General features: G+C 35.4%; 1 protein-coding gene across 17 annotated transcripts in view; it reads right to left on the bottom strand.

The window, feature by feature from the left end:
• Positions 1-16,819, bottom strand: part of SLMAP (sarcolemma associated protein) — a 148,913-nt gene that overhangs the window by 36,403 nt on the left and 95,691 nt on the right. For 9 of the 17 annotated variants that reach the window (XR_002823310.1, XR_002823309.1, XM_023727552.1 and 6 more), the window contains 6 exons: positions 16,415-16,555; positions 15,361-15,498; positions 14,080-14,248; positions 13,942-13,992; positions 13,398-13,448; positions 8,885-8,947 (listed from right to left, as the gene is read on the bottom strand). Coding sequence is in view for 15 of the 17 variants with exons in the window: in XM_023727552.1 (XP_023583320.1) it covers positions 8,885-8,947; positions 13,398-13,448; positions 13,942-13,992; positions 14,080-14,248; positions 15,361-15,498; positions 16,415-16,555 (613 nt within the window). In the remaining 2 variants the exon portion in view is untranslated. The remainder of the gene's footprint in view (positions 1-8,884; positions 8,948-13,397; positions 13,449-13,941; positions 13,993-14,079; positions 14,249-15,360; positions 15,499-16,414; positions 16,556-16,819) is intronic. The other 8 variants (XM_023727562.1, XM_023727556.1, XM_023727555.1 and 5 more) reach the window with 6 other exon arrangements.

The raw sequence follows: 16,819 nt of genomic DNA, 5'->3' as shown, positions 1-16,819 counted from the left end.
CTTGCTTATTGGCTTTTCCATGTCTTCCCCTTCCTCTGATTGTAATCTCAGCATGCGTGTTATCCTTTTAAGATCTCTGTCAACAACAACAAAAATCCTTTTTTAATGACTTTATGGACCTTGAATAATTTCTAAATGTTGAGCTAAGTCCAGCTCTCTCTCTTAGGCTCCAGGCCCCTATGTTCAACTGCTTCTCAAACATCTTTACCCAGAAATCTCACAGGGACTTAATCTTACTATGTCTAGAACTGAATTTATCTTGTCTTCCTGTCTCCTAGGAGCCCTGGTGGTGCAGTGGTTAAAAGCTACAGTGAGCTATAGCTGCTAACCAAAAGGTGAGCAGTTCGAATTCACCTGCTGCTCCTTGAAAACCATTTGGGGCAGTTCTACTCTGTCCTACAGGGTTGCTATGAGTTGGAATTGACTCGACAGCAACAGGTTTCCTGTCTCCTCAATGGATATGGAATCTTTCTTCCGTAAGCTTCTGTAGCTCTTCATTCATATCTCTATTAAGGATTTTAAATTATATTGTAATTATCCATTTATGTTTACCTTTCCAAACACACTATGAATTCCTTCAAATATTTACTACGCACTAGGCACAGTACTGGGTGTTCTCTATTGATTACCAAGATAAACATGATCTAGGAATTTAGGGTCTAGTGAAAGCAAGCAGGTATCTTATTAATAATTTAACCCCCAACACAATTCTGACATGAAACCGATATTCCACAAATGCTTGTTATAAGACTATATCAAATAATAAAACACAAGCACAAACTTTGAAAGCCAGTCTTTCTCTAGTACACTGAAGATCTAAGTACCAACTTGTTTTTTAAAATTATAAAGACACATTGTTGTTTTCATTGTTAGTTGCCATCCAGCTGATGCTGACTCATGGCGACCCCACGTGTGCCAAGTAGAACTGCTCCCACATGGTTTTCAATGCTGTGATCTCTTGGAAGCAGATGGCCAGGCCTGTCTCTTGTGGCACCTCTGAGGGGGTTCCAACTGCCAACCTTTCGACTAGTAGTCAAGTGCTTAACCCTTTGCACCACCCATGGACTCTATAAAGACACATTGTTGTTCTGTGCCATGCTGAGTTGATTCTGACTCGTAGTGACCCCTTGTGACAGAGTAAAACTGCTCCACAGGGTTTCCTACGCTGTAATCTTTATAGGAGCAGATCGTCAGGTCTTTTCTCCTGCAGAATGGCTGGTGGGTTCGAACCGAAAGGCAGATTCCCAACCAAAAACCCTATGCCATCAAGTTGATTTGGACTTACAGTGACCTCATGTGATAGAGTAAAACTGCCCCCATAGAGTTTCCAAGGCTGTACATCTTTACGGAAGCAGAATTGCCACAACTTTCTCCCTCAGAGCGGCTGGTGGGTTCAAACTGCTGACCTTTTGGTTAGCAGTCGAGTGCTTAACCACTGTGCTACCAGGGCTCCTTTTGAAAGACAGATTAAATGCATTGCCGTGGAGTTGATTCCGACTCATAGCAACCCTACAGCACAGAACAGAACTGCCCCTTAGGGTTTCCAAGGAGCAGCTGGTGGATTCAAACTGCTGGCCTTTTGGCTGGCAACAGAGCTCTTAACTACTATACCACCAGGGCTATAATTCATTGCTCAAAATCCTCTAACCCATGGAACAAAATGTGAAGTCCCTACCATTACCATATGATCTAGCTCAGGGGTCAGCAAACCACAGCCCCGCAGGGCCAATGTGGCCTGCTGCCTGTTTGGTAAATGAAGTTTTATGGGAACATAGCCAAGACTGTTCATTTATACATTGTCTCTGGCTGCTTTCCACTACAATAGCTGAGTTGAGTAGTTGTATAACAGAGGCCTTATAGAGAGCAAAGCCTAAAATATTTATTATCTGGCTCTTCACAGAAAAAAGCATTCTTGTTGTTCTAAAACCCTCACCTCAGTCCACCCAGATACATGTGCAACTCACTCACCCATCTCGAGTCAAGTGTCGTCTCCCTAAAGAGCTGATAGCCATACCTTTGTCACTCCATAGCCCCTTTTATTCTTTTCTTTCTTCAGTGTGCTTATCACTACCTGACATATTATTAGTTTATTAGTTTTTATCTCCCTCAAAAGAATGTAAGGTCACTGAGGGCAAAGCTTTCTTTGTCTTATTCACTTCTATACCCCCAATGCCTAAAACAATGCCTGGCATACTGTGGATGTTTAATAAATATTTCCTTGGAAACCCTATGGGGCAGTTCTAACCTGTCCTATAGGGTTGCTATGAGCTGGAACCGACTCGACGGCAACGGGTTTTGGTTTATCATCGCTATGGAAATATTTAAGGTTGGGTTACCAAATCTGGTGATTCACTAGTGGCCTGCGATTAAATTTTTTTTTTTTTTAAATATTGTTTAAAAAAAAAAAAAGTCTCTAAATATGGATTCCCAAACTTGGGGTGGAGACCTCAATTCTTTGGGAATACTAAAAGTCACCAGTGTAATGAGCTAAGATCTGAGATTTCCACTGCTGATTCCCCCCATCCCCACCTCCTCAGCCTCAAACAGAGCACTTGGGTGCGATGGTAACTGCAGGCCTGGAAGGAGCTGTCTGCCTTGGCACAGCTGAAGGAGAAAGTAGAGGGCTGTCTTTCTTTTTAAAAACTCCTCTTTGAGGAATACTCTAGAGAGATAATTATTCATTTTCTCCTACTTTTTAATCATATTTATATATTATAAAAAACAACACAAATAAAGGAGCATAATGCAGGAATGTACAGGCTAATAAATTTTATAAAGCAAATGCCCAAGCCAAGAAATAGAACCTTTCCACAACCCCCAAAGCCCTCCACATTTCCCTTTCCAATCAAAACACCTCCCTCCCCTATAAATGTAACTGCTATCCTGACTTATATGGTATTTAATATCTTGAATTTTTTTATAGTCATACCTTCCAAATATGAATGACTAGATAATGTAATTTAATTTTATGGTTGTGAACTTTATCTAAATGGAGATTTGTGTATCATGTGTCTTTCACTCAATATTTCTCACTGTATTTCTCCTTTTGACTACTGACAGCCTTTTGGGTTATTTCCAGTTTCAAACTATCGTGAATAATGCTGCTCTGAACATCAGCAGTACCTGGGAAAAAAAGGCTGGAGTTCTACCCCAAAAAATCAGCCTGAAAATTGAAAACCTTATGATAAACATTGGGTCACCAGGAGTCAGAGTCAACTCGACAGTAACTGGTGTTTATACATGTGCAGGCATTTCTGTAAGTAATCTACCAAGGAGTGGAACTGATAGGTACAATAATCTCAGTTTAATAACATGTGAGAACCATCATCTAAGCACTTAGTCTAGTCAGAAAACATATGATGGAGTTGCAGAAACTGTCAAATCTTGCTGAAGACTGAAGAGAACAGAACCAAGTTTATTTCTTGGTTGACAGAAATAAATCGTGTACTAATTATATTAGTATGTGGCACAAAATAAAAATGAGAAACAATGCAATCAAGACAAGCTCACAGGGAGCACAGGCATGCCAAGACTGGATCAAGTTCTTAAAGTCAAAGAGCCATTTTCCTCATGTGACAGCTACAACTAACCGAAACCTTAAGCCAGACGATGAGCTTAAAATAGCACTATCAGATCCTGAAGGCAGTTGCCCAGGGATCTTAAACAAACCGACGGAAGGGAGGAGTAGGTTAATACAAAAGAGCTAGCTAATCTGCTGCTATAATTGCCAACCTGGAAAACATTTCTAAATCTCAAGGTTGGTTTTCGTTCAACAGATAATGCCATGATGAGGACATCAAAATAACATGGATGAAACCAAAGTTTAAAAGTAGCATTTTATACTGGGAATTAATAAGTAAAACAACTTCTAGATTATCAGAAAAATAGAACTTTAAGAGGAACAGATCAAGCTAGATCAATCAGCTTTCATTGTTTTGTGACTGAGGATAAAAAGGAGAAAAACAAGTTACTTCAACAAGAACACTTCCATTAACACCCTCTCCAGCTTCCCAAATGTTTTTCTATCTACTAGCTACCATGTATTGCTTATTTAGTGTGTGCCAGGCATTACTTACAGCACTTGGTAAATATGATCTCATTTAACTCTCATAACAATCCTATGAGGTAGGTATTACCATCTCATTTCATAAATGAGAAAATCAATGTTTACAGGGGTTAAATAATTTTCTCAGAGTCCTACTGCTAGTGAGAGACTGAGTCAGGATTCACATCAAGATCCCTCAGATCCAATTCTAAACACCAAAAATGGAAATGGGCTAAAGTCACCTAAAAGGTCATTAAAGGCAAATACAGCAAAGAAACCAGGATTAGCTTAATTAGATTCAAGATATAATCAATGTAAAAAGTAACAATCAGCATTCAACATCGAGTTAACAACTTAGTTCCCTTGAAAGAGCAGCAATTCACAAAGTGAAAATGGAGTTTCAGAACCTCACAGGTTCTCCCACCACCTCTACTGTTGGTGAGGTCCCCAATTTTAACAATACAGACTTTCACAAGATTATTCATTTCTGCAGCATAGTTAAAGCAAGCCTTGCTATAGAAGATAGCCTGCCTTCTCATAAAAACAGTTCTAGAAGCTAAAACCCAAAAAAACCGAACCCATTGCTGTCAAGTCGGTTTCGACTAATAGTGACCCTATAGGACAGAGTAGAACTGCCCCATGGGGTTTCCAAGGCTGTAATCTTTATGGAAGCAGACTGCCACATCTTTTCTCCTGTGAGCAGCTGGTGGGTTCAAACTGCTGACCTTTTAGCTGGCAGCTGAGCGCTTAACCACTGCACTACCAGGGCTATTGGTTCTAAAACCTAACCATAAGGAAGTACGGGGGGGGGGGCGGTTTAGAATCTAAGGACAGACTGAAAACTAAATGAAATAGACCAATTTCAAGAACACAGAAACAGATCTTTTTAAAAAGGAACAGCCTACATACCAAAACACTGTTGCCATGAATTTAAGATGACTTTCTGTGCAGTTACACTGAGAGAAAATCTGGTAACATGTTTCTGGGGAAATGATCGGTACAAATAATAACAAAAACATTCTCCAATATGGCCTAGACTGGACAAACTACTCTAAGAACAAAAAAATAAAAAATAAGCAATATCTAGTTTAAACTCAGTTTTCCTGTAATAGGGGCATAAACTACTATGAGTAGGGAACTACAACAAGTGTTTTCTATTCTCTGCCATAAATAAACTGCTTTGGTTTAAAGAAATAAAGGTTAAAAAATGAGAATTTAAGAATCTGTTTCAAGTAGATATGTAATCAGAATAACCCTGAAATTGTTCAGAGAGGCTGAACTCACAGGGTGATGAGAAGTGAACAGGCACAAGAGCAAACGAATCCCACGCATTACTCCAAATAAGGCGATTTCTGTTTGAGAGCAAAGCCCAAAGAGAAAGGAGAAGGGAATGAGAGAAGCATACATGGAGAGTGACTGTAAATTCAAAGTGGTGGGGAAAGGGAGAAAAAAAAATCAGAAAAAAAACCAGTGAGACAGGAATACTAAGAGAATTAGATTTTCACCTAATAACAACAAAAACACACAGGAGTGAGAAAACCCCAGGGGGCAGGCAGCACAGAGAAGGCTGTCTTTCACTTTACCCCCCATGAAGTGACAGCAGGTCTCTGTGTCCTTAGACCCTCCACCTTTCACCCTTCTTCTTTTCATTTACAAGTTAATCAAGTGACAGAGTTCACAGAATATGTACGAAACAGACTTAGAGGCGCACAATTTGTTAACTCAGAAAGCATCTTTAGCAGAACACAAAAGTTGCAATGTATCCATTAAGCTTATACAGTAAACCTTAAATAATTCAACTTCTCAGGGAACATGGAATGAGGCCTTCTGCTTAAACTAAATTCTTGTCTGAATCCTGAAGAGGAGGAAAATATTGCTACAACTTTTAGCAAGTTTTACTAAAGTTACTTGCTAATTCTCGATTCTTGAGGGTGGAGTTCTTTTTATACAGAATTATTTACTATATAGTTCTGGAATTAGGCAAAAGGTTATATTTAAATCTGCTCAAAGTCCAATTTCTTTGTCTAGGATTAAAAGCTCTTCTCCTAAAAGAGAAGTAAAAGAAACACAAAGTCTGTTTTACCATAAAAGGAAAACAAACTGAAATGTGTTCCAACTCCTTTACTTTCCTCAAAATCACCTTGTAAATGAACAGTCAACAACCAAATCGTTCTCTTATGAATTCATGCACATAAACTAAAAAATCTGTCAATAAAGACAGATATGAAGAAACATACAGAAGTGAACTATTTGCTTTCTAATTTTTAAAACATGAGGGGAATTTATACTATACAAGCACAGTAAATAATGAAATCTAGGTACTAACACCTGCTTTTTAAAATAGGAGAAACAAAAGCATGAAGGATCACTGCACACAGAATGCATACTTCGTGATCAAGATCGTAAGTCAGTTCAAGAAGTCTGTCAATGAAAACAATGGCAAAAAAGTTTGTGCGTGCTTGTCAATAAATAATCCAAAATTGTTTCAAACGTATTTGAATACAAGTTCACTTGAGTAAGAGTTTTGGTGAATTTGCCTTGCTTGTGATAATACTTATTAAACACAATAATTTCTATGATGGCAGCTTGTCATAAAATAATGAAACGTCCCTTCTGACACTATATCAAACCAGAAGTAACCCTCACTATCCCGACTCTGGCTATCCAAATTTAAGGAACCAAACAGATTTGGAAGATTCTGAGATACATCTGGTATCCTCATTAACTAAACTCTTGCTACTTGCTACTTAGGAACCAAATACACTTGGATAATGGGCTATATCCCTAGCTATCTGAATTTACAGTCCAAACTTTCAGTATTTGCACTCAGGGACTCAATGGACTCAGATGTCAATGAATAGTTATATGTTCATTTTTCTGTTCTTTGTCCACAGTACAGGATTTTATATTCTGATTTTTCTGTCTATGTACCACATACTTAGCATATTCCTATGCAACTGCATAGTCCTCATAATCGTCACTTTTATTTGCTCTCTAATATTCCACTTAAGGGACCTAGAGTAATTTATGTAAGTTCTGCTCTATCTCTAAACATTTATTTAGTCCATTTGTTCTCCCCAGGAGAGAGATGTGGCAATCTGCTTCTGTAAAGATTATAGCCTGTGGTGCAGTTCTGCTCTATCTTATGGGGTTGCTATGAGTTGGAATCGACTGGATGGCGATGGGTTTTTTTGGGTTCCCCATAACTATAATAAAAACCTCCGAACAAATTTTTCTTTATTTAAAACAGACATTGTTCTGTTACAACTACAGCTAAGTATTTTATAAATTTTATAACAATATTTTAAATAAAATGTTCAATAAGAAACTAGACATTAAAATTTTTAAAGCTTTTTTTTTTTAAGGAAGTAATAACAAACTAAAGGAAGGATTTTTACAAATTGCAACTCAGTAAAACACTCTTTTGGTAAAATCTCTGTTCTTATTTCTTTGAGCCCGAAATATTAATCCCAAAAATTCAAAAATATAAATAACTTATGAAAGAAATGATCACATGTAATACAAGTAAGCATACAATCCTTCTGAAGATTTTTATTTTAGATTGTATATTCTACTTTAAGTTATTTCAGTGGATATTGATTATTTTGCCCCAAATCCCTATGCCAATTTCCCATAAAAGAGAGACTTGGTAATCAGAAGATAATAAAAAAAAAAATACGCTAATCTTTGCTATATGAATATTTTTAAAAGGACACATAAATATACCATATTTATTAAATAAATTGCCTTAAAGTAATATTATAGTATCTAAGACAGACAAAAACAGAAGCTCTTGTAAAACTGTTAATGGAATTCCAAGTTTCCATTTGCTCTGTTGAATTTGTGTCTGCTCTAATTTGCAGGTGTGACCCTTACAAGCCCCAAGGGCTGGATGTGCTCTTGGGGAAGGGGGGTGGAGGGATGGGCATGGAACACACGTGTGAACACCCACAAAACTAGTTAATAAGCATAATAACTTGGAAAACTACTCATTTCAAAAAGGTAGCAAACAGAAGGAGAAAAATCCCTGAAAAAATGTCTGACAGGAAAAAGTATAGACAGCATCAACAAACCTTTACTATGCACGTGGACCGTGAGCTGTTACCAGCAAGACCAGGAGATACTACACTCCCATGACTGTTAGAGATTTGAGCAGCTACGTGATTTTCAAGTAAAAGGGAACTCAGGATACTTTTGTTTAGAGTTGAGCAGAGGTCTGAATAACCTCAAAAGCCAACCTATTTAGGTATCTTGAAAATATTCTTAAAGACAGCTGTATACAACTCTCCAGGGCAGGCAGCTTCTGTCAGACTGTAAGACAACCTATTGCTACTCCTTCCCCAGAAAGCTCCTGTCATCCTCAGGGCCATTTTCAGAACTGAGTGTCCAAACTACATAATTATTTTTATGACTTTATTTGATCATTTAATTTAAGAAATTTATTTTAAAATCTCAAACACCAACTCTGTAATAGCACTAGAACTTAAAACAGGTTAATAGTATTACCATCTCTTCTCTAGGTATCCACACAGAAAGTTCAGGTGTTTAACATTCTCCTTTATGCCCTGCTCAGTAACGATTTTTAATAAATAAGCTTGAAACTTCCTCTCTTTTTCAATCTGTGGCAAATACGAAATGCTAGTAGCTCCATATGTGAAGGCAAATGCAACAGAAATATTTTTCTCAAAAGAGATACACAGAAATAGTATAAAAAGGTTCACTGCTATCTGAAGATGGCCCTTTAGGCACATCTACTATAACAAACACATCAAGGCCCTCATTTTTTAGTTTTAGGCCCTAACTTCATTAAAATCAATGTGAAAAATACTCTGTACTCACTCTGGCACTCTATGAACTGATGAATAAAAGTGCAGTCCCCGCCACTCTTTGAAAGCAAGTGCTCTAATAAAGAAAGAAACACCTTTAAGGATATAGTTTGTTGCTGTCTTTGATAAACCAACAGCAAAGGTAGGAAATGTATTTACATAGGCAACTTTTAGTAAGACTAATAAAAATTGAGTATATTTTATTTAAAACTAACAGCAGACATATTTTAGAGCTAAATAAAGTTAAATGACTAAAAATGTAATTAATTTGAAAATCATTAAGTTGTATCCTAATGGTTAGCTTTTAAAGGTGCAGTTTTTATCCAAAGAGCTCAAGAAAACCATATATATACTGCTTTAAAAGCTTCACTTTTAAAATCTACCTTTCTCCATGACAGCTTAACAAATACCCTCAAATAATTTTAAAATTTATACTTGTTATTACTGAATTGATTTTCAAGTACCTGTTCTCTGACAGTTCCTCTTCAAAGCTATTCATCTCAGTTAAGAGGTAAAAGGTAAATACTTTAAGAATACCCTAAGCAATGCCTTAAAATTTTTAAGAAACTGATGCAATATTTTAATTTGTACAGTTTTACTTCACCAATAACCTTCCTTTCTGAGTCACTTAATCTAAACTTCATATACTGTCAAAACATTACACGTTTAGCTTTGTCCAAATGATCAAAATCAATGCCTGAACATTTTTAAATAAGAGCTCAAAACATGGTTTTGCTCAGATCAAACAGAATTTGGTTTGTTTTAAAAATGGATGGGGACAATCAAAATATAATGTTGTGGTTTAATGAAAGTTTCAGCCCTTTTCTTGCAATAATAATCTTTATTTACTTTGATTCAAAGAATTAACTTCCGAATCTAGAATTGATTTATTAGAATTTATTTACTTTGATTCTAGAATTAACTTCAATTATATATTTGTATCTTTCAAAACTAACAAACAGACTTTGGAAATTCGAGTCTTAAAAATATATTCCAACATGAGGACTATCTAGAAGGTGTGAAAGCACTAAACCTGTCAAAGAGCACACTTGATTTAGCACCACTCTGATGGGGAAGCCTCCTTCTCTCCTCATCTCACCAACCCCACTTCTAAGCATCTCTGCATCAGCTTTGCATAAGAGGCAGCACATGGTACTCTGGTCGCTCCTCAGCCTCTTTTGACATCGTTTCTGTCAGCCTTCTTTTAACCTCAGATTCAAATCTACTCTTATGCTCTATCTAGTTACATGATGCGTAGGGTCCCCAGTCCACAGCCACCATTGGTACAGGACAAAAACATGGGGAGAAAAAGTTCGATACAACTCGTGTTTGGAGAGACCAATGCATTACATACTTAGAATTATCATATAGAAATAGAACATAGCCCCCAAAATAAGAAAGATAAAATCTAAGGGTAACAGAAATTCGAAATTTAAAAAAATCTAACAAATAGAATTTGCCAATTGGAGCCAAGAAAACCAAAACAGGAACTCTCAGTAGAACATTAATCACAAAAATAAACAGTTATTTTACATGTTATATAAGCCATAATATTTTCAGAACTCAAACTACATAACATTACTGTTAAATATGAAAACTCATTTGAAACCAAATTTTAACCTACCCATAGGGTTTTACAAAACTTACTTGAAACCAAATTTCAGACCGACACCAAAGGAGTCTAGATGACATTTATTAAAGCAGGACATCCCACCATCACTCACCAAGCTAAAGACACCCTTTCATCTACTCTGATTTTAATACTAGAACTTTACATTAAAATATTTACTACACTAGTTTAGATAAAATCTAAAATCAATATTAAAAGATAAACATATATTTGGTTTCTAAAAAAGCATTTCCTAAACACATGAGAGAAAAGTCTTTCAGATAATATATGTAAAGGGTCTTGTTCATGATACTTTTTTAACACTTTATCACTTTAATTTAGGCACCTGGGAATTCACTTTGCCAAAAATACGAAAGATACCACTGATAATGCAAAAGGAATCAGATACTTACTAGAGGGAGGGGGTCTCTGATACCAAATAGGGTTGTAGGAATGTAAAGAAAAAGACCACTACAGAAACATAAAACAAATAAAGATGTATGCTACTTAAAATGTGTTTTACTTATATATGAGTTTCCTATGGATTTTGATTTTCTATATCTGTGCTGTCCAATATGGTAGCTATTAGCCATATGTGGCTACTGATCCCTCAAAATGTGGCTAGTTCAAATTGAGACATGCTGTAAGTGTAATATATATTCTGGATTTCAAAGACTTCCTGAAGAAAAAGAATGTGAAATATTTCATTAAGAATTTTTTTAATATTGATGACACACTGAAATGATAATATTTGACACAGTGGGTTAAATAAAATATATTATTAAAATTCATTTCACCTGTCTGTTTTCACAATTTTTAATGTGGCTACCAGAAAATTTAAAATTACATATATGACTCTCATATTTCTATTGGATAGTGCTATTTTATACTTTCTAAGGTATATTCAAATCATATTAGATAAGATACAAAAAAATTTATAGTACAAAAACTTGTGCTTATAGCAACTACTGTAAATTTAATTTCAAAAATGGGGTTCACTGGAGAAATAATAGTAACATCTCCAGACATTTTTAAATATTCTCTTACAACTCTACTTGGTGCTCTCTCTCTCTACTATTTTAAAGAGTAATTTTAGTTAAAACCCTATCTAACAGTAAATCCTGGCTATGGATTTTGGTAGTAGTGGAATATTTGACAGTTGGTTCATTATTATAAGTGATTCAGAAAAGAATCATCTTATTTCAAAATCTACTCTGTAACTAAATCTGGTATAACAAAGTTCTCGTGTATATTCAGAAATTTACTACTCAGTTTCTTTAAAAATATTCTATTAGTCAGTCTCACAGTACTCAATTTATTACTGCCAAAAAATAAACAAACTAGCAAAGGAATGACAAGTGTAACAAGGAGTTACCTTAAAATATCTTTTTAAATCTTAAATCAAAGAGTTATCTACAACTATTGTCATCTAAATCCATTGGAAATGGCAAAAATTCAAAACGGTAATTTGACAACTCTAAAGAGTATAAAGATGGCTCAGCGTACATAAAAGGATTCTCTTAAGTGAAGGACTACAAGGTTCCCAGCTGGATTAACACTAATATTATTAATATATACATGCTCAGGTTAAGAGGGTGATGAATTTGAATAAGAAGTCTGCATGCCAGAGAAAGAAAAACAAGCAAAATAATGATAACTGGAAATATAAATTCTTTAAAGGATGACAAGCTTTCAGAAGATGAGGAATAAATCATTCTACATGGGTTTGCTAAATATACTTAATGAAGAGCAATTAGTAATTTTGGTGCAATGAATATAAACCACACCTTTAAAAATTCTCAAATTGAAACTCATTCAAATTGGAATTTCTAAACTTGATGCATTTTACAAAAGATACATAAAGTAGTCAAATGATTAATGAAACTTTTTTCTTAATTGAGAGTTTCTAAATTCCTTATATAAGCAATATTTGGTCTTGACGTTTAAACTCACACATAATAATTACTTTAGCCTATTTTGCCAGTTCTTGATTAAAAACAAAACAAACAAAAAAGTCTCCTAATTGTATCAGTTTGGCTGCTGCCAAGGACTATAAAGATATCCCCTGATATATGGAAAAAATATTTAATAGGAAGTTCTGGGTATCAACTGTAATATCTTCTACTAACTTCTATATAAAAACTGAAACAAAATGCATACAATTTATAAACACAGAAAATAGTTTTATTCATTTTGACCTCTAAGCATCCAGTGCAGGATCCAGCACACAGTTGATGCTGGGGAAGGGGGATGAACAGCGATTATCATGACTGAAGAAATATAGAAGTCATTGGGTAAATAGTACTCTATACAGTAGTAGGAAAACCAGTAGTAGATATAAGTTTTTGGCAAGAGAGAACCCCAAGCAATCCAGAAAGAAGAGTCACAGAACCAAAAACTAATAAAGGATTTTTTCTGGTGGCAGAGATGACTGGTTCTGTCCCTCTGACTGATGAAACACATGGATAAAGAAAGTAGTCTCTACGACAGGTCCAAGGGCTCAACTGGCTGTTAAGGAAACTCTTGCGGGGGTGGAAGAGGGAGAGAGCACAAACATTAAAATGGGGATCAGTTATTCCCAGGAAGCAGAGCTTGATGGAACAAGGTGGCACAGTTCTTTGAAATACATATTGGGGAAGAAAAAACCTCTACGTTATATAGATCAATGCTAATGTTAAAATTTGTAATTTTCTTATTATTTGAGTAAGTGAAATTTCCATATAACAAAGGATATCCAAAAATAGATTATAGCATTAAATCTTACAAAATAAAGGGAAGCTTGATTTTAAAAGACAAGATTCAGTGGTCTGCGAATACCATGCTTTTCATTCTAAACACTTAAAACCCTGACCTCTCTATCCTGTTTAAATAGTAAAAGGACATTATGAAAGAAAAATATTTAAGCTTTTTACACTACCTTTTTCTGTGCTTCCATTTATTTTAGGTAAGAAGTCATCGACTTGTATCCCTAGGATTAAGACAGTGTATCATTGCCTGATCAAAGAAAGTATTACTTTAAAACTGTTCTCAATTGTAATCATGGCATTTTGTATTCCTACTTAAGGTTGTGTAGAACGATTTAAATTTATTTTTACAAAGAGGGTTCAACTTGCCACTTCCTATCAAATCAGAGAAAAGGTAACAGTTGCTTAGTAACCTTCCAATGAACCTCAAAAGAAAAAGGATCCTGTTGTTTATGTATTTGTCTTATTTAAATATCTCTAAGTAGAACGTGTCAGATCAGACAGCTCAGTCATGTCAAGCACTAAACAATGGTGCCCACTGGTGGCAACCAAGCATATTTTAAAAAAATTATTTTTCTGAAAGAATGTAGGTACTTTATACCTAACAAGTAAAGCATCTCTCTTAAAGAAAATAAATACCCAATGTGAGACACTAAACAAGGTCACAAGTTTAATGATAAAATTCAGCTATAAATAAGAAATCTGGAGGACACCTACCTAAGCTGCTGCATTCTTTAAGAGTTTTCTCCTGAAGATGTTCTAACCGTACTGTAAATAAAAGTCCAAGAAAAAGATATTTCACAGATAAAAAGAAAAAAAATCAAATCAAACCAATTTCTGGGTTAGCTAACTTACCTTGTAAAGCTGTTAGCCTTTCATTGGTGAAATCATTATCAGCTTGCAAAGCTTCTATTTTTGCCTGGAGCTCCTGTTCTTTTTCTTCCATTTCATCTATTTTATGTTGTAATTCTTTTTTCTCAGCTTGTCCCTTCTGTTGGATTTCCTCTTGTTTCCCCTCTGCTACCTGTTTTTGTTGAAAAAGAAAAAGAAAATTCACTTATTAATAAAACCTGACCTTTAAGCCAGGACAGCCTTCATTCACTTAAACCTCTACGGAGGGTATTTAATATTATAGAACATTATTTGTGAAGCTATTTTTTTAAACTGGCAAAGAAGATAAAGACAAAGGCTTGATGTCAAAAGTGATCAGCACTGGGCTCTCACATTCATATCACCTAGGAGAAGAAAAACTTGGAGCAAGCAAGCAGACTGAATATGCATAGAGATAAATGGTCAAAGTGAAAAACTCTATATTTTTCAAGATGGAAATAAGATTTTCTCCTAAAATTACTATTGTTTCCATTTGCTTCTGAGTTATAAAATGTCACGTATTTTGAAATTTTACACAAAATTATGTTTAGCTAAAGGGGTGATGGTCCCAAGCACTTTTCAAAAAGACCTCCTTTTAACAAGACCAATTTTAAAAACTATCATAGATTAACCAACCTCACAGAGGGAGGTATGCTCTGGTCTCCTCTAACAAATGCATACATCTTTCAGGCACTCAATCCACGGTTCGAATTTTATAAAGATGGACCTTCACAAACCCAGTTATAAGATCTGAAAGGATCAATCTGACATTACTCTATGGTCTAGTCTGTCTAAATGTCCCAAAGCTACAGGGAGTGGCACCTGACATAGAGTCAATAGCATCTCTGAAGGCCAGAAGGGTTCAAACAGCGATGATCTCTCCGTATGTTCCAGCACTAACATATGGGCACTGCCTTTGGAACTGCCTAAAGATGAGCAGTTTCAGGATTTAAAAAAAAACAGAAACTGATTATCTTGGGTTATGCTGATTCTTGCCTATTTCCAGTTATACATTAGAAGTTGCCTATTGTGAAGTACTGACTACATTTCCATCCAAAGGAAATATGCTAGCTTTTACATATTTTCAATTTGTAGATTTTTATGGTAATGTGGGTTAGGCTAAACGAAATATAAGCACCTTATTTTTACTATAAATCTCAAGCATTACCAAATTTTATACCAACAACGATTCAGCAACACCTAAACTCTCCAACTGACCAGTCTGTTAGGGACAAGAAGCTTAAGATACCTTCAACTTATACATACCTTTAATTTATCAGATAAATCTTTAATTTCATTAACTGCTCCATTATATTTATTGGCTAATTCTCTTAATTCTTCCTGAGTCCGTTCATTCATTTCTTTCAAGTGGGTACATTCATCTTCAGTATTACTCAAACTTCGCTGCAATTCAAGTTTACGGGTGATTTATTTAGAATAAATGTACATTCTAAATTCAATTTATAAAAAGTATAACTATATGAGCCGTTCTAAATCAACATTTTCTCTGGACTTCATATAAGGCTCAGTTAAATAACATAAGGATTTCTGTTTACTTAATGTACACACTAAAACAGAACATCAAACCAAGAATTTGGGGAAATGAGGGGGGGAGAAGAGCATGAGGAAGAGAGGATAGCTCTTGTGTAGTTACACTTTTAAAAGGCCGACCATGTGTGACTGTTAGCCTTGAAAATATTTTAAGCCTATTAATTGTTGAAAGCTGGGTTAATAATACATGGCGATTAATTTAATAAGAAAATTAGAAGACAGCTATCAACTTTCTTTCCTTACATGTCAAATTAATGACATGACAGTGAATCAGGCACCATGGGATGCGGTAGGTAAAGAAACTAGTTTACAATGGGCATTTTAACCAAGTCCAGTAACAAATAACTTCTGTGGTAATTTTTCAGTTGTTAGAAGGAATGAGTTGTATTATGAATTAGTTTTTTTTTTTAAGCAATGATAATCACACTTCGATTGTGCCTCAAAAACCTAGAAAGGACCTCAGAGATAATCTTCCCTTTGAATATCCAAAGTTAAGACAGAGTTAGTTTTCCTCTCTGGAAGATGAGTAAAGTAACAGCATGTTATGTAGGTTCGTAGCCTACAACCACCATCCTTGACTTTCTGAAAAGCAAAACTAGGTGACAGGTGATCAACACCCTGGCACAAACCATAGTTCATTGTACGGTGGCTGAATCTAAACAGAATAAAAATACTAAGGTTTTCTGATTAGGGTTTTACTTCCTCAATCACCAACCAGGGGCCATAGATACCAGAAGTCACATGTCTAATATTTTTAAAGTTAAAATACCTCAACTTCTGAAAGTTTTCTAACAACTTCAATTTTCTCCTGAAGAACCCGCCTCAGGGACTCTTTGGCTGTCGTCTCGTAGTTATGTTTATCCTCCTGTAACGCTATAAGCTCCTTCCGTAAACTATCCTCCGTCTGATTCTAGGATTAAAAGATATTTACAATTATAGCCAATATTTTTTAAATAAAAACACTTAACACTTGAAAAAATAAGACATTATGATGCTCTTTAAATTCTGTATTAGGAACCACCAAACACAAACGATGTTGGCCCCGTATTAACTGAAGTTGTATTTAAAAGTTGCATTATTTGTTAACCATTGTCATAGGGCAACATTTGTAGTAACTGTTAAATGGGAGACTATTTTGTCCTGTAAGCCTTCATCTTAAGTGAGAATAACAGCA

This window comes from Trichechus manatus, unplaced genomic scaffold (genome assembly GCF_000243295.1).
Source record: "Trichechus manatus latirostris isolate Lorelei unplaced genomic scaffold, TriManLat1.0 scaffold00001, whole genome shotgun sequence".
Taxonomy (NCBI): domain Eukaryota; kingdom Metazoa; phylum Chordata; class Mammalia; order Sirenia; family Trichechidae; genus Trichechus; species Trichechus manatus.
This window is presented reverse-complemented; position numbering and strand designations above follow the sequence as displayed.